The sequence below is a fragment of the Pseudophryne corroboree genome, chromosome 7 (genome assembly GCF_028390025.1).
Source record: "Pseudophryne corroboree isolate aPseCor3 chromosome 7, aPseCor3.hap2, whole genome shotgun sequence".
Taxonomy (NCBI): domain Eukaryota; kingdom Metazoa; phylum Chordata; class Amphibia; order Anura; family Myobatrachidae; genus Pseudophryne; species Pseudophryne corroboree.
In genome coordinates this window covers 40,177,745-40,192,261 of record NC_086450.1, presented here as the reverse complement: position 1 = coordinate 40,192,261, position 14,517 = coordinate 40,177,745, and the positions used below count along the sequence as shown (strand labels likewise).

At 48.1% G+C, this 14,517-nt stretch overlaps 1 protein-coding gene across 3 annotated transcripts in view; it reads left to right on the top strand.

Annotated features, from left to right (window-relative positions):
* The window catches only part of LOC134944473 (potassium voltage-gated channel subfamily H member 8-like), an 834,050-nt gene that overhangs the window by 287,914 nt on the left and 531,619 nt on the right, over window positions 1-14,517 (top strand). For all 3 annotated transcript variants that reach the window (XM_063933056.1, XM_063933055.1, XM_063933057.1), the window contains exon 2: window positions 3,190-3,423. In XM_063933056.1, coding sequence (XP_063789126.1) covers window positions 3,190-3,423 — 234 coding nt within the window. The remainder of the gene's footprint in view (window positions 1-3,189; window positions 3,424-14,517) is intronic.

Genomic DNA, 14,517 nt, shown 5'->3' with positions numbered 1-14,517 from the left:
TAAAAATAAAATTGTGAGATGGGAGGTGTTCAGAATAGACTGGAAATGAGTGGAAAATATGGTTATTGAGGTTAATAATACTATAGGATCAAAATTACCGCCAAATACTATGATTTAAGCTGTTTTTGAGGGGTTTTTGAAAAAAAACACCCGAATCCAAAACACACCCGAATCCGACAAAAAATGTTAAGGGAGGTTTTGCCAAAACGCGTCCGAATCCAAAACACGGCCGCGGAACCGAATCCAAAACCAAAACACAAAACCCGAAAAATTTCCGGTGCACATCTCTAGCAACCAATCAGATTCAATTCTATCATTTATCTGGTAGAGTCTATAAAACAGCAGCTGGAATGTGATTGGTTGCTATCGGCAACACCTTTGCCTTTCCCTACTTCAATACACTACAGTATATTTATCATATGGTGTTTGAAACAAATATACAGCATTCATATAATCTTCCCATCGGTGCATTTTCCTGTAAGCGGCACAAAGACACTATGCATGCCCATTTTCCTGTACGTATTGCTATATCATATGTAGGAAGCATGTACTGTATGAATTACATATACAAGACTTATAGTGGAAGGCAGCTATGGGGGAGATTAATCAAATCTATTGTCCATAATAACCAATCAGATTCTAGCTAACAGCTAGCTAACTATTTGGGTGGGGTGTGTTCAAACTGAAATCTAAATTGCAGTGTAAAAATAAAGCAGCCAGCCTTTACCCTGCACAGAAACAATATAACCCACCCAAATCTAACTCTCTCTGCACATGTTACATCTGCCCCCCCTGCAGTGCACATGGTTTTGCCCAGGGATTAAAGTGAGCCGGAATGGGGCGGAACTGAGTTCCGTCAGTTCCGCTTGGAGACAGAACGCCTCCTCCGGCTCACCTAACCCGATGTGTGCCCGGCGCCACAGGGAGATGCCGGGTGCCCGCTGAAATTGTGATACCAGCGGGCGCCCGGCTCTCTCTCCATAGCGGAAGCCGGCGGCAGAAGCTCACTACCGAGCTCCGGCTTCCGGCTTCCAGCTCCCAGCTCTGTCAGTGTGCGATATGGGAGAGATGTCATGATGTCTCTCCCATAGTGCCGAGGAGCAGACACCGGAAGGACTGCAGCGGTCAGACGTGGGAGCGGGGCTCGATGAGTATTGTGTTTGTTGGTTTTTTTTCATATGTTTTTACTGGGGGCAAACTACAGGGGGGCAAACTACAAGGGGTCTAACTACTGGGGGGCATTACTACTGCAGGGCATTACTACTGGGTACAAGCTATAAGCGGGCAAACTACATGAGGCCTAAACTACAGGGAGGCTAAACTACTGGGGGCATTACCACTGGGGGGCTAAACTAAAGGGGGGGGGGTAAACTACTGGGGTCATAACTGCAGGGGCATTACCACTGGGGGCTAAACTACTGGGGGCATAACTACAGGGGCTAAACTACTGGGGGTCATAACTACAGGGAGCTAAACGACTGGGGGCATTATCATTAAGGGGATTACTACTGGGGGTACTGTAAAGGGGGCACTTCATAAGGGGCACCACTCCTCAGGACATAAGGGGCACTGCTACTGGGGGCATTGCATAATGGACACCACTACTATGGGCTCTATATAAGGGGCACTACCACTGTGGGCATTGTATAAGGGGCGCCACTGCTGTGGGCATTATGTGTATTACGGGGTGCTACGACTGTGGGCTTTATGTGTATTAGGGGTTCTACTACTGTGGGCTTTGTGTATAATGTTTGTCATAACATGAATAAGGGACACTACTATGTGGTGTAATGTGAATAAGATTGTGCTACTGTGCGGCATCATTTTAATTGGGGATACTATTGTGTGACCACGCCTCTTTCTTTTTGCAATACCTTTATTGCATGGGCTCCGGGGGCAGGGATGGTGAGTTCCACCACCTCTCTAGGACCACTTTAAGCACTGGTTTTGCCCAACTGCAAACAAATTTGCTGCTACAATCAGGTCTGAATTAGGCCCAAAGTCCATTCAAGAATGTCCCACAAAAGAAGCTTCCTAAACTCATTTTCTTTTCCTTTATGGTTTCATTTTCTTATTTTTTATTATTATTTTTATTGATGTCACTAAGATATTCTAGAAAATATTTTTAGACTGCGTTTTTTAACGTTTTGTGTTTTATTATGTGAATCATAGACCTAATATGAAATAGGGTAACACAAATCAGACGATGTTTATATCTCAAAAATTAGAGCTGATAAACAAAATGTTATGTTATATTTGAAATCAGTACACCAGGGGGTAAATTTACTAAGGTGGGAGATTTTTTAGAACTGGTGATGTTGCCCATAGCAACCAATCAGATTATATCTATTATCTGCTAGAAGCAGCTAGATAAATGGTGAGTAGAATCTGATTGGTTGCCATAGGCAACATCACCAGTTCTAAAAATCTCCCACCTTAGTAAATTTGGTATCCGTTCACATGGTCGACCATGTTATGGTCGACAGTCATTAGGTCGACCACTATTGGTCGACATTGACATGGTCGACATGGACACATGGTCGACACATGAAAATGGTCGACACATGAAAGGTCGACACATGAAAAGGTCGACATGAGTTTTTTTTTACTTTTTTTTCTCTTGGGGAACTTTTCCATACTTTACGATCCACATGGACTACGATTGGAACAGTAAAGTGTGTCGAGCGAAGCGGTAGCGGAGTGAAGGCACCATGCCCGAAGCATGGCGAGCGAAGCGAGCCATGCGAGGGGACGCGGTGCACTAATTGGGGTTCCCAGTCACTTTACGCAAAAAAACGACACCAAAAAAAGTTAAAAAACTCATGTCGACCTTTTCATATGTCGACCTTTTCATGTGTCGACCTTTCATGTGTCGACCATGTGCCCATGCCGAACATGTCAATGTCGACCAATAGTGGTCGACCTAATGACTGTCGACCATAACATGGTCGACCATTCATACCGGAACCCCCGATATACATAAAATCAGCTCAAAAATCCTTGGCACCAAAACATTTGTTGGCCTGTGTTATTATACTTTGGTGCACTTACTGACTGTTTAGGGGAAAATAGATGATTGCTATTTTACTTATTAGTCCTGTACGATTACTGCAAAGCTGAATGAGTTTATAAACGCGTGGAGAGGATTACAGAGTGTCCTGTACTGATACAGATCTTCTCTTCTTCCAGACAGCAACTTCGTGTTGGGTAACGCACAGGTGCTGAACTTGTTCCCCATAGTCTATTGCTCGGATGGGTTCTGTGACCTGACTGGCTTTGCCCGGGCAGAGGTGATGCAGAAGAGCTGCGCCTGCAAGTTCCTGTACGGCCAGGAGACCAGCGAGCAGCTCAAGGTGCAGATTCAGAAGGCTCTGGATGAGAAGAGGGAATTTAAGACGGAGATTATTCTGTACAGAAAGAGCGGTGAGTAATAACTGTATGTCTACCTGGAAGATACAGGGGTCTAAGGGGTGATTCACACCTGATCGCTAGGGTGCGTTTTTGCATCCCTGCCAACAGGTAGTCGCCGTCTACAGGGGGAGGGGGAAATTGCTGTGCAGGTGTGCGTTCGGATATGTAGCAGAGCTGCACAAACTAATTTTGTGCAGTCTCTGCACGGGATCCGGTCTGAAGATCGACAGTGTCTAGGTCGACAATGTTTAGGTCGACCACTATAGGTCGACAGTCACTAGGTCGACATGGATGGAAGGTCGACAGGGTTTCTAGGTCGACATGTGCTAGGTCGACAGGTCTAAAGGTCGACATGAGTTTTTCACATTTTTTTTCTTTTTTTGAATTTTTTCATACTTAACGATCCACGTGGACTACGATTGGAACGGTAAAGTGTGCCGAGCGAAGCGGTAGCGGAGCGAAGGCACCATGCCCGAAGCATGGCGAGCGAAGCGAGCCATGCGAGGGGACGCGGTGCACTAATTTGGGATCCCGGTCACTCTACGAAGAAAACGACACCAAAAAAAAAAAAAAAAAAATCCTCATGTCGACCTTTAGACCTGTCGACCTAGCACATGTCGACCTAGAAACCCTGTCGACCTTCCATCCACGTCGACCTAGTGACTGTCGGCCTATAGTGGTCGACCTAAACATTGTCGACCTAGACACTGTCGATTTGATGAACCACACCCCTCTGCACAGCCCAGGACTTACTCCTCTAGTGCGATGATCGGGGCCGGAGCTGATGTCAGACACCCTCCGTCTGACCGCCTGGTCCCTCCTAAGTTTTTCCTGACACTCCTTCAAAACGGTCAGTTGCCACCCACAAACGCCCTCTTCCTGTCATTTTCCTTGCGGATCGTCGCGCCTACGCATTGCGGTGTATACGCATGCGCAGCTCAGACGTGATCGCCCGCTGTGCAGCAATCAGGTCTGAATTAGCCCCTATGTACTAAGCCTTGGAGAGAGATAAAGTGGCAGCCAATCAGCTCCTAACTGTGATTTTTCAAACACAGCTTGTGACATGGCAGCTAGGAGCTGATTGGCTGGTGCTTTTTTACTCTCCAGTTTATCACTTTCCAGGCGATGATGCATCTAGCCCTATGTAGTGACACAAGTGGGGTCTATGCACTAAGCTTTGGAGAGAGATAAAGTGGACGGAGATAAAGTACCAACCAATCAGCCCCTAACTGCCATGTTACAGGCTGTGTTAGAAAAATGACAGGAGCCGATTGGTTGGTACTTTATCTCTGTCCACTTTATCTCTCTCCAAAGCTTAGTATATAGACCCCACTTGTGTCACTACATAACCTGCTTTGTCTCCTGGCATCCCACTGTCAAACAAAGCATTCCGTGCAGTATGCTGCTTTCCACAGGTATTCCGGACCTTGGCCCTCATTCTGAGTTAATCGCTCGCTAGCTACTTTTAGCAGCCGTGCAAACGCATAGTCGCCACCCACGGGGGAGTGCATATTCACTTTGCAAGAGTGCGTACGCCTGTGCAGCCGAGTGGTACAAAAACATTTTGTGCAAAACATGACCAGCCCTGTAGTTACTTATTCTGTGCGATGATTGCTGCGACTAAGGTCCCGTAATTGACGTCAGATACCCGCCCTGCAAACGCATGGACACGCCTGCGTTTTTCCAAATACTCCCAGAAAACGGTCAGTTGACACCCATAAACGCCCTCTTCCTGTCAATCTCCTTGTGATCGGCTGTGCGAATTGAATCGTCGCTAGAAGCAGAGCAAAACAACAATGCTCTTTGTACCCGTATGCTGCCATTTTTTTAAATGATTGCTACGCAGCGAACGGCAGCTAGCGATCAACTCGGAATGACCCCCCTAGCCCAATCAATATCTCCAGTTAAAAGTATGAACTTATGTATGTATCTATCTATCTATCTATCTATCTATCTATCTATCTATCTATCTATCTATCTATCTATCACAAACTAAAATCACAATAGCAGTTCCATTGTCTTATTTTCTGTTTGTAGGGTTGCCATAATATCCCTTTAATCCGGGTCACCTATGAATTACACAGGTTCTGTGGCTGGCTAGATTCAAGCTGCATTTCACCTGGTTGTCATCAGCTACAGCACCTGTGTAAATCGTAAGTGTCCCGGATTAAAGGGATATTATTGCAACCATATTTATTTGTTATGCATTTTTGTGCTTTTGTAATGAATACACAGTAAATCCTAACTTGAGTATATATTATATCAATACATAATACATCAGTGAAGTAAAATTTGCATAAACTCCTGAATAATAGCTATATAAGCAGTAACTTTTGATGTATTTTTGCTTAAAAAAAGCTGCCGCCCGTTGTCATCTCTTTAGTGCTCATTAGGAAGACTTGTGTACCTCTGGCTGTACAATTATATGGATATTAAAATTTACTGAGAAACACAATAGGATAATTTTGAGTTATTATAAGTGAAGTAATCCTATTGCATCCAGAAAATCGGCTGAGGATTGGCTTTTACCACCTCTGACTATGCAGAATGCACAAGTCACTGGATCATACTTACCTACTCTCCCGGATTCTGCGGGAGACACCCGGTTTTTCGAGTAGTCCCCCGCAGCCCCGGAAGAGTGGGCACACCTCCCGCATTCTGCCCACTTCCTAGTGAAGTGGGCAGAATGTGGAGAAAGACACAGCAAAATCGGGGACTGGTGGAGGGGGCGGAGCCTAATGATGCGATTATATGCTAATTGCATCATTTAGCTCCGCCTCCTATGAAAATATTAACCAACTGTGGGCTTTTCCTGGCGAGTAGACGTGGCTTAATGATGTCATTATCTTCGCCCCGCCCTCGTCGCTGCCCACTTCTCCTCTCCGGGCATCTCCCGGAGAGGAGATTTGAAATGTCGGTAAGTATGCAAGTGATTTTTTACCTGCCGGCAAATTCTATGTTTCTTAGTTAAATTAATTTGCAAAATGTGTCCCCCACGCTGACTTTGCATTCTTCGGGGGTCATTCTGACCCGTTCGCACGCTGCTTTTTTTCGCAGCCGTGCAAACAGGTCCGGAATGCGCATGCGCAGCGGCCGCAATGAGCAGGCGGGTCTCTGCCCGGCGACGGGGAACGCTGGGCAGCGACTGAATTAAAGAACAAAATGATCGCTGCCGCGATCGCACCGTGATTAATAGGAGGAAGGCGTTCCGGGGCATCAACTGACAGTTTTCGGGGAGTGGTGATCCGAACGCAGGCATTGTGGGCGGGTGTTTGACGTCAATTCTGGGACCATCGCAGTGGGTAAGTAAGTCCAGACCTACTTAAAAACTGTACAAAATGTTTTTGCATAGTAGGGCTGCACAAGCGATCGCAGCCTTGCTATGCAAAAATACACTCCCCCATTGGCGGCGTCTAGTTGATCGCACGGGCTGCAAAAAATTACTACGTATGATCAACTCGGAATGACCCCCTATATGTGCAAACTCTGCGTGCGTCGCCTCAGATTGGGCTCAGTTGTACACCAAAAGCCTTATTCAGGTTTGGTAGCAAAACAAAAAATGCACACGAATGGGCAAAACCATGTTTTACTGCAGTGAGGGACAGATGTAACATGTGCAGAGAGAGTTAGATCTGGGTGGGGTGTGTTCAAACTGAAATCTAAATTGCAGTGTAAAAAAAAAGCAGCCAGTATTTACCCTGCACAGAAACAATATAACCCACCCATATCTAACTCTCTCTGCACATGTTACATCTGTTAAACCCCCCCTACCCTCGACAATGTGCATACGTGGCCATAAGGCAGTCTATTTGCCGTATCCTTGTTTCAGACAAGAGCATGGACGCTACTGATCCCTCTCCGGCGATACACCCTCCATAGACCTGCATCAGCTGACTACATCAGGCATTGAAGCTAAGCTTTTCGGAGTATATTAAGTTGGGCCAGACCACGGTCCTCATTGAGGATAATGGAGACTGCGTCCTGCAGCGTTAGTTATCGCTAACTTCTCCTGCGGTCAGGCTTTGTTAAATCGCCATGCTTGTTAAACCATACAAGACCTGCTGTTTCTGCATGGCTTACCATTGCTGAATAAACCCCCTGGCGATTAACCTTAATCCATTTACTCCGCTAGAACTGACGCTTGTACATATGTTATCAACAGCGTATTAACGATCAGGGTTGGACTGGCCCACAGTGGCCCACACTGCCTGTGGGCCCTCCTTCCCCTCTAGGGATCAGGTTCCAGATTCTATCCTACTGCACTTATGCATTATACATATGTTACATTATACTTCAGAGGACTATGGTTTATTTATATATGGAGAGAGAATTGACTGCATAGGAAAGGAAAGAGTTAAACATCTGGTGAGGGGTGGACCTAGCTGTTAGGAAAGTACAGCCTTTTTAAGGGGAGGGTTTGATATATATGGGGAAGGTGAGGCCATCTTAGATCTCTTTGGTGGTGATTTGCTTTCCCACCCTCCCGCCCCGGTGGTCAGAAATTCTGGCACGTGGTGCCTTGGCGTTAAGTTGTTGGCTGGTTTATCGTTGGCTATTTATTGGCGGAAAAGAACGGCAGTTTTGTATTTGTATGGAAAACTGTAGTGTTTTACAGTTTGGTGTGGTTTAGGTGCACTCACCTCCATCGACTTATGGCCGCTTGACCACCCGTCCGGGAAGGCAGCGGCAGGGCACCCAGGAGCGGTGGGTAGTCACTGTGGGGGTTGAGTTGTCACCTATTACCGGTTTGTGATAGTTTTAGTAAATTTAGGATCGGTTCGAATGGTTAGTTATTTATGGTTAATTTAGGTTAATTGAGCCGTTCTTTTGGCTGCCACCATATGCCGGCTGGATCGGCATATTAATTAATTCTCTATTACAGGTATGCTAATGGATAGGGACAAATAAATAGCTAGCAATTTTTCTGCCAAAATTCAAGTCTCCGTGTCTTTATTTCTGGTTCCAAGGTTATGAATGCTTTACTTTAAAAGAAGGGGGTCCACCAAATATCACTAGGATGTTTATTACTATGTACTCTCTAACGGTTAGCCAAACCTCTGTGATGGCTGGCCATGCCCCCACTGGAGCCTGGCCACACCCTTAAAAATGGGCCCCTACAACTGCATCTCCCCCCCCCCCCCCGGTGGGCCCTTCTTGCCTCAGTCCGACACTGTTAACGATGATACTATTGTCACACTGTAACAAATGACGGGCCATTGAGGCAGAGATAAGAACTGTAGCTCGATCTTGAACATAGTGTTCCTTTAAGTGTAGCAGATGTTCTGTAGCAAGCAGCATCAATACAGTATGTGCGAGCTACTGACCAGGCTGTTTCTATCTGGAATGGTTCATGCTGTGCTGAGTATTTGCATTGCATCCAATTCCTCCTCCAATAACTGCAGCTCAGTAAATCCTTTCCTTGGTGGATTTGGGCTTGGATGTGTGTTCATATTCATCATTAAACACAGATGGGATTTCTTTTAGGGTAAAATATATCTCTCAATGTGTTGTCACAATCAGCCGGACGTTAGCTGGAGCCGCTGCGTTCCGTTTTCTTTGTTGCAGAACCTTTTTCCATTCACACGCTGTTCCATATATAGCGGACATTGATTCCAATTTGTGCGCATTGACTATTTTACACAGCTGAGCGATTCTTGGAAGACTGCGCATGTGCTGCAACACTCCAGCACACGTGCCAAGTTACCATTGCAGTGCCGGTCAGAGCGAGGATTTATTCTTTGGAGATGTTGCAGCAAAAATGGAGGCGTGTCACGACCGTTTCGGGGCGTGTTTCTGTTTACATCTGCGATCACGCACACAGAAAACTTGGCACCAGCTTTGCAGCTTTCACGGCCATTCTGCAAAAGTATAGACTCACTCAGAGACAAGGGTGTAGCTACCACAGGTGCAGGGAGTGCAGCCGCTATGGGGCCCAGAGCTGAGAGGGGCCACCTTCCCTGTCACAGTTACATGTGTTATATACAGGGTGTAGCTACCATAGATGCAGGGAGTGCAGCTGCTATGGGGCCAGAGCTGAGAGGGGCCACCTTCCCTGTCACAGTTACATGTGTTATATACAGGGTGTAGCTACCACAGGTGCAGGGAGTGCAGCCGCTATGGGGCCCAGAACTGAGAGGGCCCACCTTCCCTGTCACAGTTACATGTTTTATATACAGGGATGTAGCTACCATAGGTGCAGGGAGTGCAGCTGCTATGGGGCCCAGAGCTGAGAGGGGCTCACCTTCCCTGTCACAGTTACATGTGTTATATATAAGGGTGTAGCTACTATAGGTGCAGGGAGTACAGCTGCTATGGGTCCAGAGCTGAGAGGGGCCACCTTCCCTGTCACAGTTACATGTGTTATATACAGGGTGTAGCTACCACAGGTGCAGAGAGTGCAGCCGCTATGGGGCCCAGAACTGAGAGGGCCCACCTTCCCTGTCACAGTTACATGTGTTATATACAGGGATGTAGCTACCATAGGTGCAGGGAGTGCAGCTGCTATGGGGCCCAGAGCTGAGAGGGGCTCACCTTCCCTGTCACAGTTACTTGTGTTATATATAAGGGTGTAGCTACTATAGGTGCAAGGAGTACAGCTGCTATGGGTCCAGAGCTGAGAGGGGCCACCTTCCCTGTCACAATTACATGTGTTATATACAGGGGTATAACTGCCATAGGTGCAGGGAGTGCAGCTGCTATGGGGCCCAGAGCTGAGAGTGGCCACCTTCCCTGTCACAGTTACATGTGTTATATACAGGGATGTAGCTACCATAGGTGCAGGGAGTGCAGCTGCTATGGGGCCAGAGTTGAGAGGGGCCACCTTCCCTGTCACAATCACATGTGTTATATACAGGGTGTAGCTACCATAGGTGCAGGTAGTGCAGCTGCTATGGGGCCCAGAGCTGAGAGGAGTCACCTTCCCTGTCACAGTTACATGTGTTATATACAGGGTGTAGCTACCATAGGTGCAGGGAGTGCAGCTGCTATGGGGCCAGAGCTGAGAGGGGCCACTTCCCTGTCACAGTTACATGTGTTATATACAAGGGCGTAGCTATCATAGGTGCAGGGAGTGCAGCTTCTATGGGGCCAGAGCTGAGAGGGGCCACCTTCCCTGTTACATGTGTTATATACAGGGTGTAGCTACCATAGGCGCAGGTAGTGCAGCTGCTATGAGGGCCAGAGCTGAAAGGGGCCACCTTCCCTGTCACAGTTACATGTTTTATATACAGGGTGTAGCTACCATAGGTGCAGGCAGTGCAGCTGCTATGGGGCCCAGAGCTGAGAGAGGCCACCTTCCCTGTCACAGTTACATGTGTTATATACAAGGATGTAGCTACCATAGGTGCAGGTAGTGCAGCTGCTATGGGGCCAGAGCTGAGAGGGGCCACTTCCCTGTCACAGTTACATGTGTCATATGCAAGGGTGTAGCTATCATAGGTGCAGGGAGTGCAGCTGCTATGGGGCCCAGAGCTGAGAGGGGCCCACCTTCCCTGTCACAGTTACATGTGTCATATACAAGGGCGTAGCTATCATAGGTGCAGGGAGTGCAGCTTCTATGGGGCCAGAGCTGAGAGGGGCCACCTTCCCTGTTACATGTGTTATATACAGGGTGTAGCTACCATAGGCGCAGGTAGTGCAGCTGCTATGAGGGCCAGAGCTGAAAGGGGCCACCTTCCCTGTCACAGTTACATGTGTTATATACAGGGTGTAGCTACCATAGGTGCAGGCAGTGCAGCTGCTATGGGGCCCAGAGCTGAGAGAGGCCACCTTCCCTGTCACAGTTACATGTGTTATATACAAGGATGTATCTACCATAGGTGCAGGGAGTGCAGCTGCTATGGGGCACAGAGCTGAGAGGGGCCACCTTCCCTGTCACAGTCACATGTGTTATATACAGGGTGTAGCTACCATAGGTGCAGGGAGTGCAGCTGCTATGGGGCCCAGAGCTGAGAGGGGCTCACCTTCCCTGTCACAATTACATGTGTTATATACGGGGGTATAACTGCCATAGGTGCAGGGAGTGCATCTGCTATGGGGCCCAGAGCTGAGAGTGGCCACCTTCCCTGTCACAGTTACATGTGTTATATACAGGGATGTAGCTACCATAGGTGCAGGGAGTGCAGCTGCTATGGGGCCAGAGTTGAGAGGGGCCACCTTCCCTGTCACAGTCACATGTGTTATATACAGGGTGTAGCTACCATAGGTGCAGGTAGTGTAGCTGCTATGGGGCCCAGAGCTGAGAGGAGTCACCTTCCCTGTCACAGTTACATGTGTTATATACAGGGTGTAGCTACCATAGGTGCAGGGAGTGCAGCTGCTATGGGTCCAGAGCTGAGAGGGGCCACTTCCCTGTCACAGTTACATGTGTCATATGCAAGGGTGTAGCTATCATAGGTGCAGGGAGTGCAGCTGCTATGGGGCCCAGAGCTGAGAGGGGCCCACCTTCCCTGTCACAGTTACATGTGTCATATACAAGGGCGTAGCTATCATAGGTGCAGGGAGTGCAGCTTCTATGGGGCCAGAGCTGAGGGGGGCCACCTTCCCTGTTACATGTGTTATATACAGGGTGTAGCTACCATAGGCGCAGGTAGTGCAGCTGCTATGAGGGCCAGAGCTGAAAGGGGCCACCTTCCCTGTCACAGTTACATGTGTTATATACAGGGTGTAGCTACCATAGGTGCAGGCAGTGCAGCTGCTATGGGGCCCAGAGCTGAGAGAGGCCACCTTCCCTGTCACAGTTACATGTGTTATATACAAGGATGTATCTACCATAGGTGCAGGGAGTGCAGCTGCTATAGGGCCCAGAGCTGAGAGAGGCCACCTTCCCTGTCACAGTTACACGTGTTATATACATTTTTCGCCATTGGGTGGTACATAGGGGTCCTTTCAATCTTTTTCCTTGCGCCTGCACTATATCTAGGTATGCCCCTGGACCTGCTCATTGTAGTGTGGTATAAAATGAACTGGAGAGCATTATACTGTTATATAATATGAACCGGGGCACTGTAATGAGGCACAATATGAACGGGGAGCACTATATATAATAATGTGAATTGGGGGTACTGTGCGGCATAATGTGTACTGGCAGCTCTGAAATGTGACATAGGGTGAACATAAGCACTACTACGATTCATAAAAGAAACTAGGGCACTAATATGGGGCATAACATTAAATAAGGCTCTACTATGGTTCAGAAAATGAACTAGGGCGCTATTATAGGGCATAAAATTAACAACTGCTGTGGAGAGGCGTCTCTCTAGAAGCATTGGGACGGGGGCCCCTTCAAAATGTTGCTATGGGGCCCACAAAGTCCTGGCTACGCCTCTGTGAGAGTCCACGTTCCTCAGATTTGCATTGACGCTGCAAATGGATCCGCAGCTGCTGAGATATTGCGATGACTGCGGTGGGTGTCTCTATTAATTTTTGGGCGGCCGCTTCACTTTCCAAAAGACCAGGGCAAATGAAAGTGGGTGCAGACAGGAAGGGTTGAAGTGTTCTGTGCGCAATGGTGGTCAGAATCCCCAGTGCATTTCCGGCACCCCTATCCCTTCCAGTTCCAGGGGCACAAAACACCTCGAGCTTCAGACCTCTCAGCCAGACCAAGCTTCATACCCACTCTGTGCCAGGGTCAAACCCCAGTACGAGAGTAGATACTAGACCAGGCCGTTCCCGCTCCACGTACGGGGTCCTATTTCAACCCCTAAGAAGGCAACGGATACCAAGCCCAGTTTTTCTCCACTCTCGACCAGAGGCATTGTCACACCCCGGCATGGTACTCCACAAGATGTTTCTCCATTCCACACTAGGAACCTCTCACGCTCCTAGTGTAAGAACAGGTACTCCACCAAGTGTTTCTCTCGAGCAGATATTACACTTGATCTTAGCCAAAAGGCAGAGAAGCGACATGCTAATGCCACATCTGAGCCTACTATGATGCCCACTTGCAGAGGCGTTATTCCGTTTCAGCACGTACTTAGACACACCACCAATCGCAACAGCAAAGCTTGCTATGGCAGGTGCAATTTTACCGTCTGAACATGGCGTCCAGTGTAAGCGCTACTGCGTCTTTAGAGGCAGCATCCGTCAGACTTAGATCATTGTCTGCTTGTGCCCGACATCACCACTGAGTGCCTCTGATTCAGGCTCAGGATGTGTAAGGAAATCAGTAATATTCCTGAAACAGTGAAGAGTTAATTTCCCAGCAGCCTCTCTGCTCTTAGCCTTATTCCCTCTGTTTGCATTCTCCTAAAATGAGCTGAAGGAGGGCAGGACCCTCCTGTGGAGCAGAAGGGCACATTGAAGCCCTTAGAAAACCTATGAAATGTCCCTAAATACAGGATCTGCCAGTTGGAATCCTATTCATATTGTAATAATTATTAAACGCTGCTTCTGTTTTGTTTTTCTACCGCAGCCAGCGAGGTCGAATTAATTAAGTGGAGATTAACACAAATGAATAAATTCAGCCAAGATTGCTGCAATTGGATAAACAGGAGAAGCAGACTATTCCCATAGTGTGAGAAGAAGTCAGGTTGGCAGATATAATCCAGCATTGTCACATTCATGCTCTGGAAAGCGCTGCCTGATACTGGGAATAATTCACACTGGGCGATCGCAGCCAGAATCCCTATGTGGAGTACGCTCGCGCACCCCGGGAGCCCAGTGAGATGCTAACAGCATCTTTGGGCTGCGTTAGCCTCTGCCTGATTGACAGGCAGAGGCGGTCACAGGGCGGGAGGGACCTGCCAATGGCGTTAGAACGCTGTTGGCGGGGCATGGTCCAGACCGTTGCGGGGGCGGCCCGCGGCTGTATGACATCACACACAGCCGATGCGACACAGGACGCGCTGAGTAGCGGCCTGCCAGCGCGCAGGAGCTGCGCTGGCAAGGAGCTACAGTACTCAGAGGGTGCAAAAGCATCTCCGCTGTGCAATGCTTTTGCACCCTTCTTGGAGGGAAGGGTCAGACATGCGGGGCGGACTAGCCCTGTGCTGGGCGTCTCCCGCATGTCTGAGAAACTGATCATAGATGTGCTAAATTAAGCACATCTACGATCGGATCTGAATTACCCCCATAGTGGGTGAGGCCCTGCTCTGGTCTAGAGTGCTT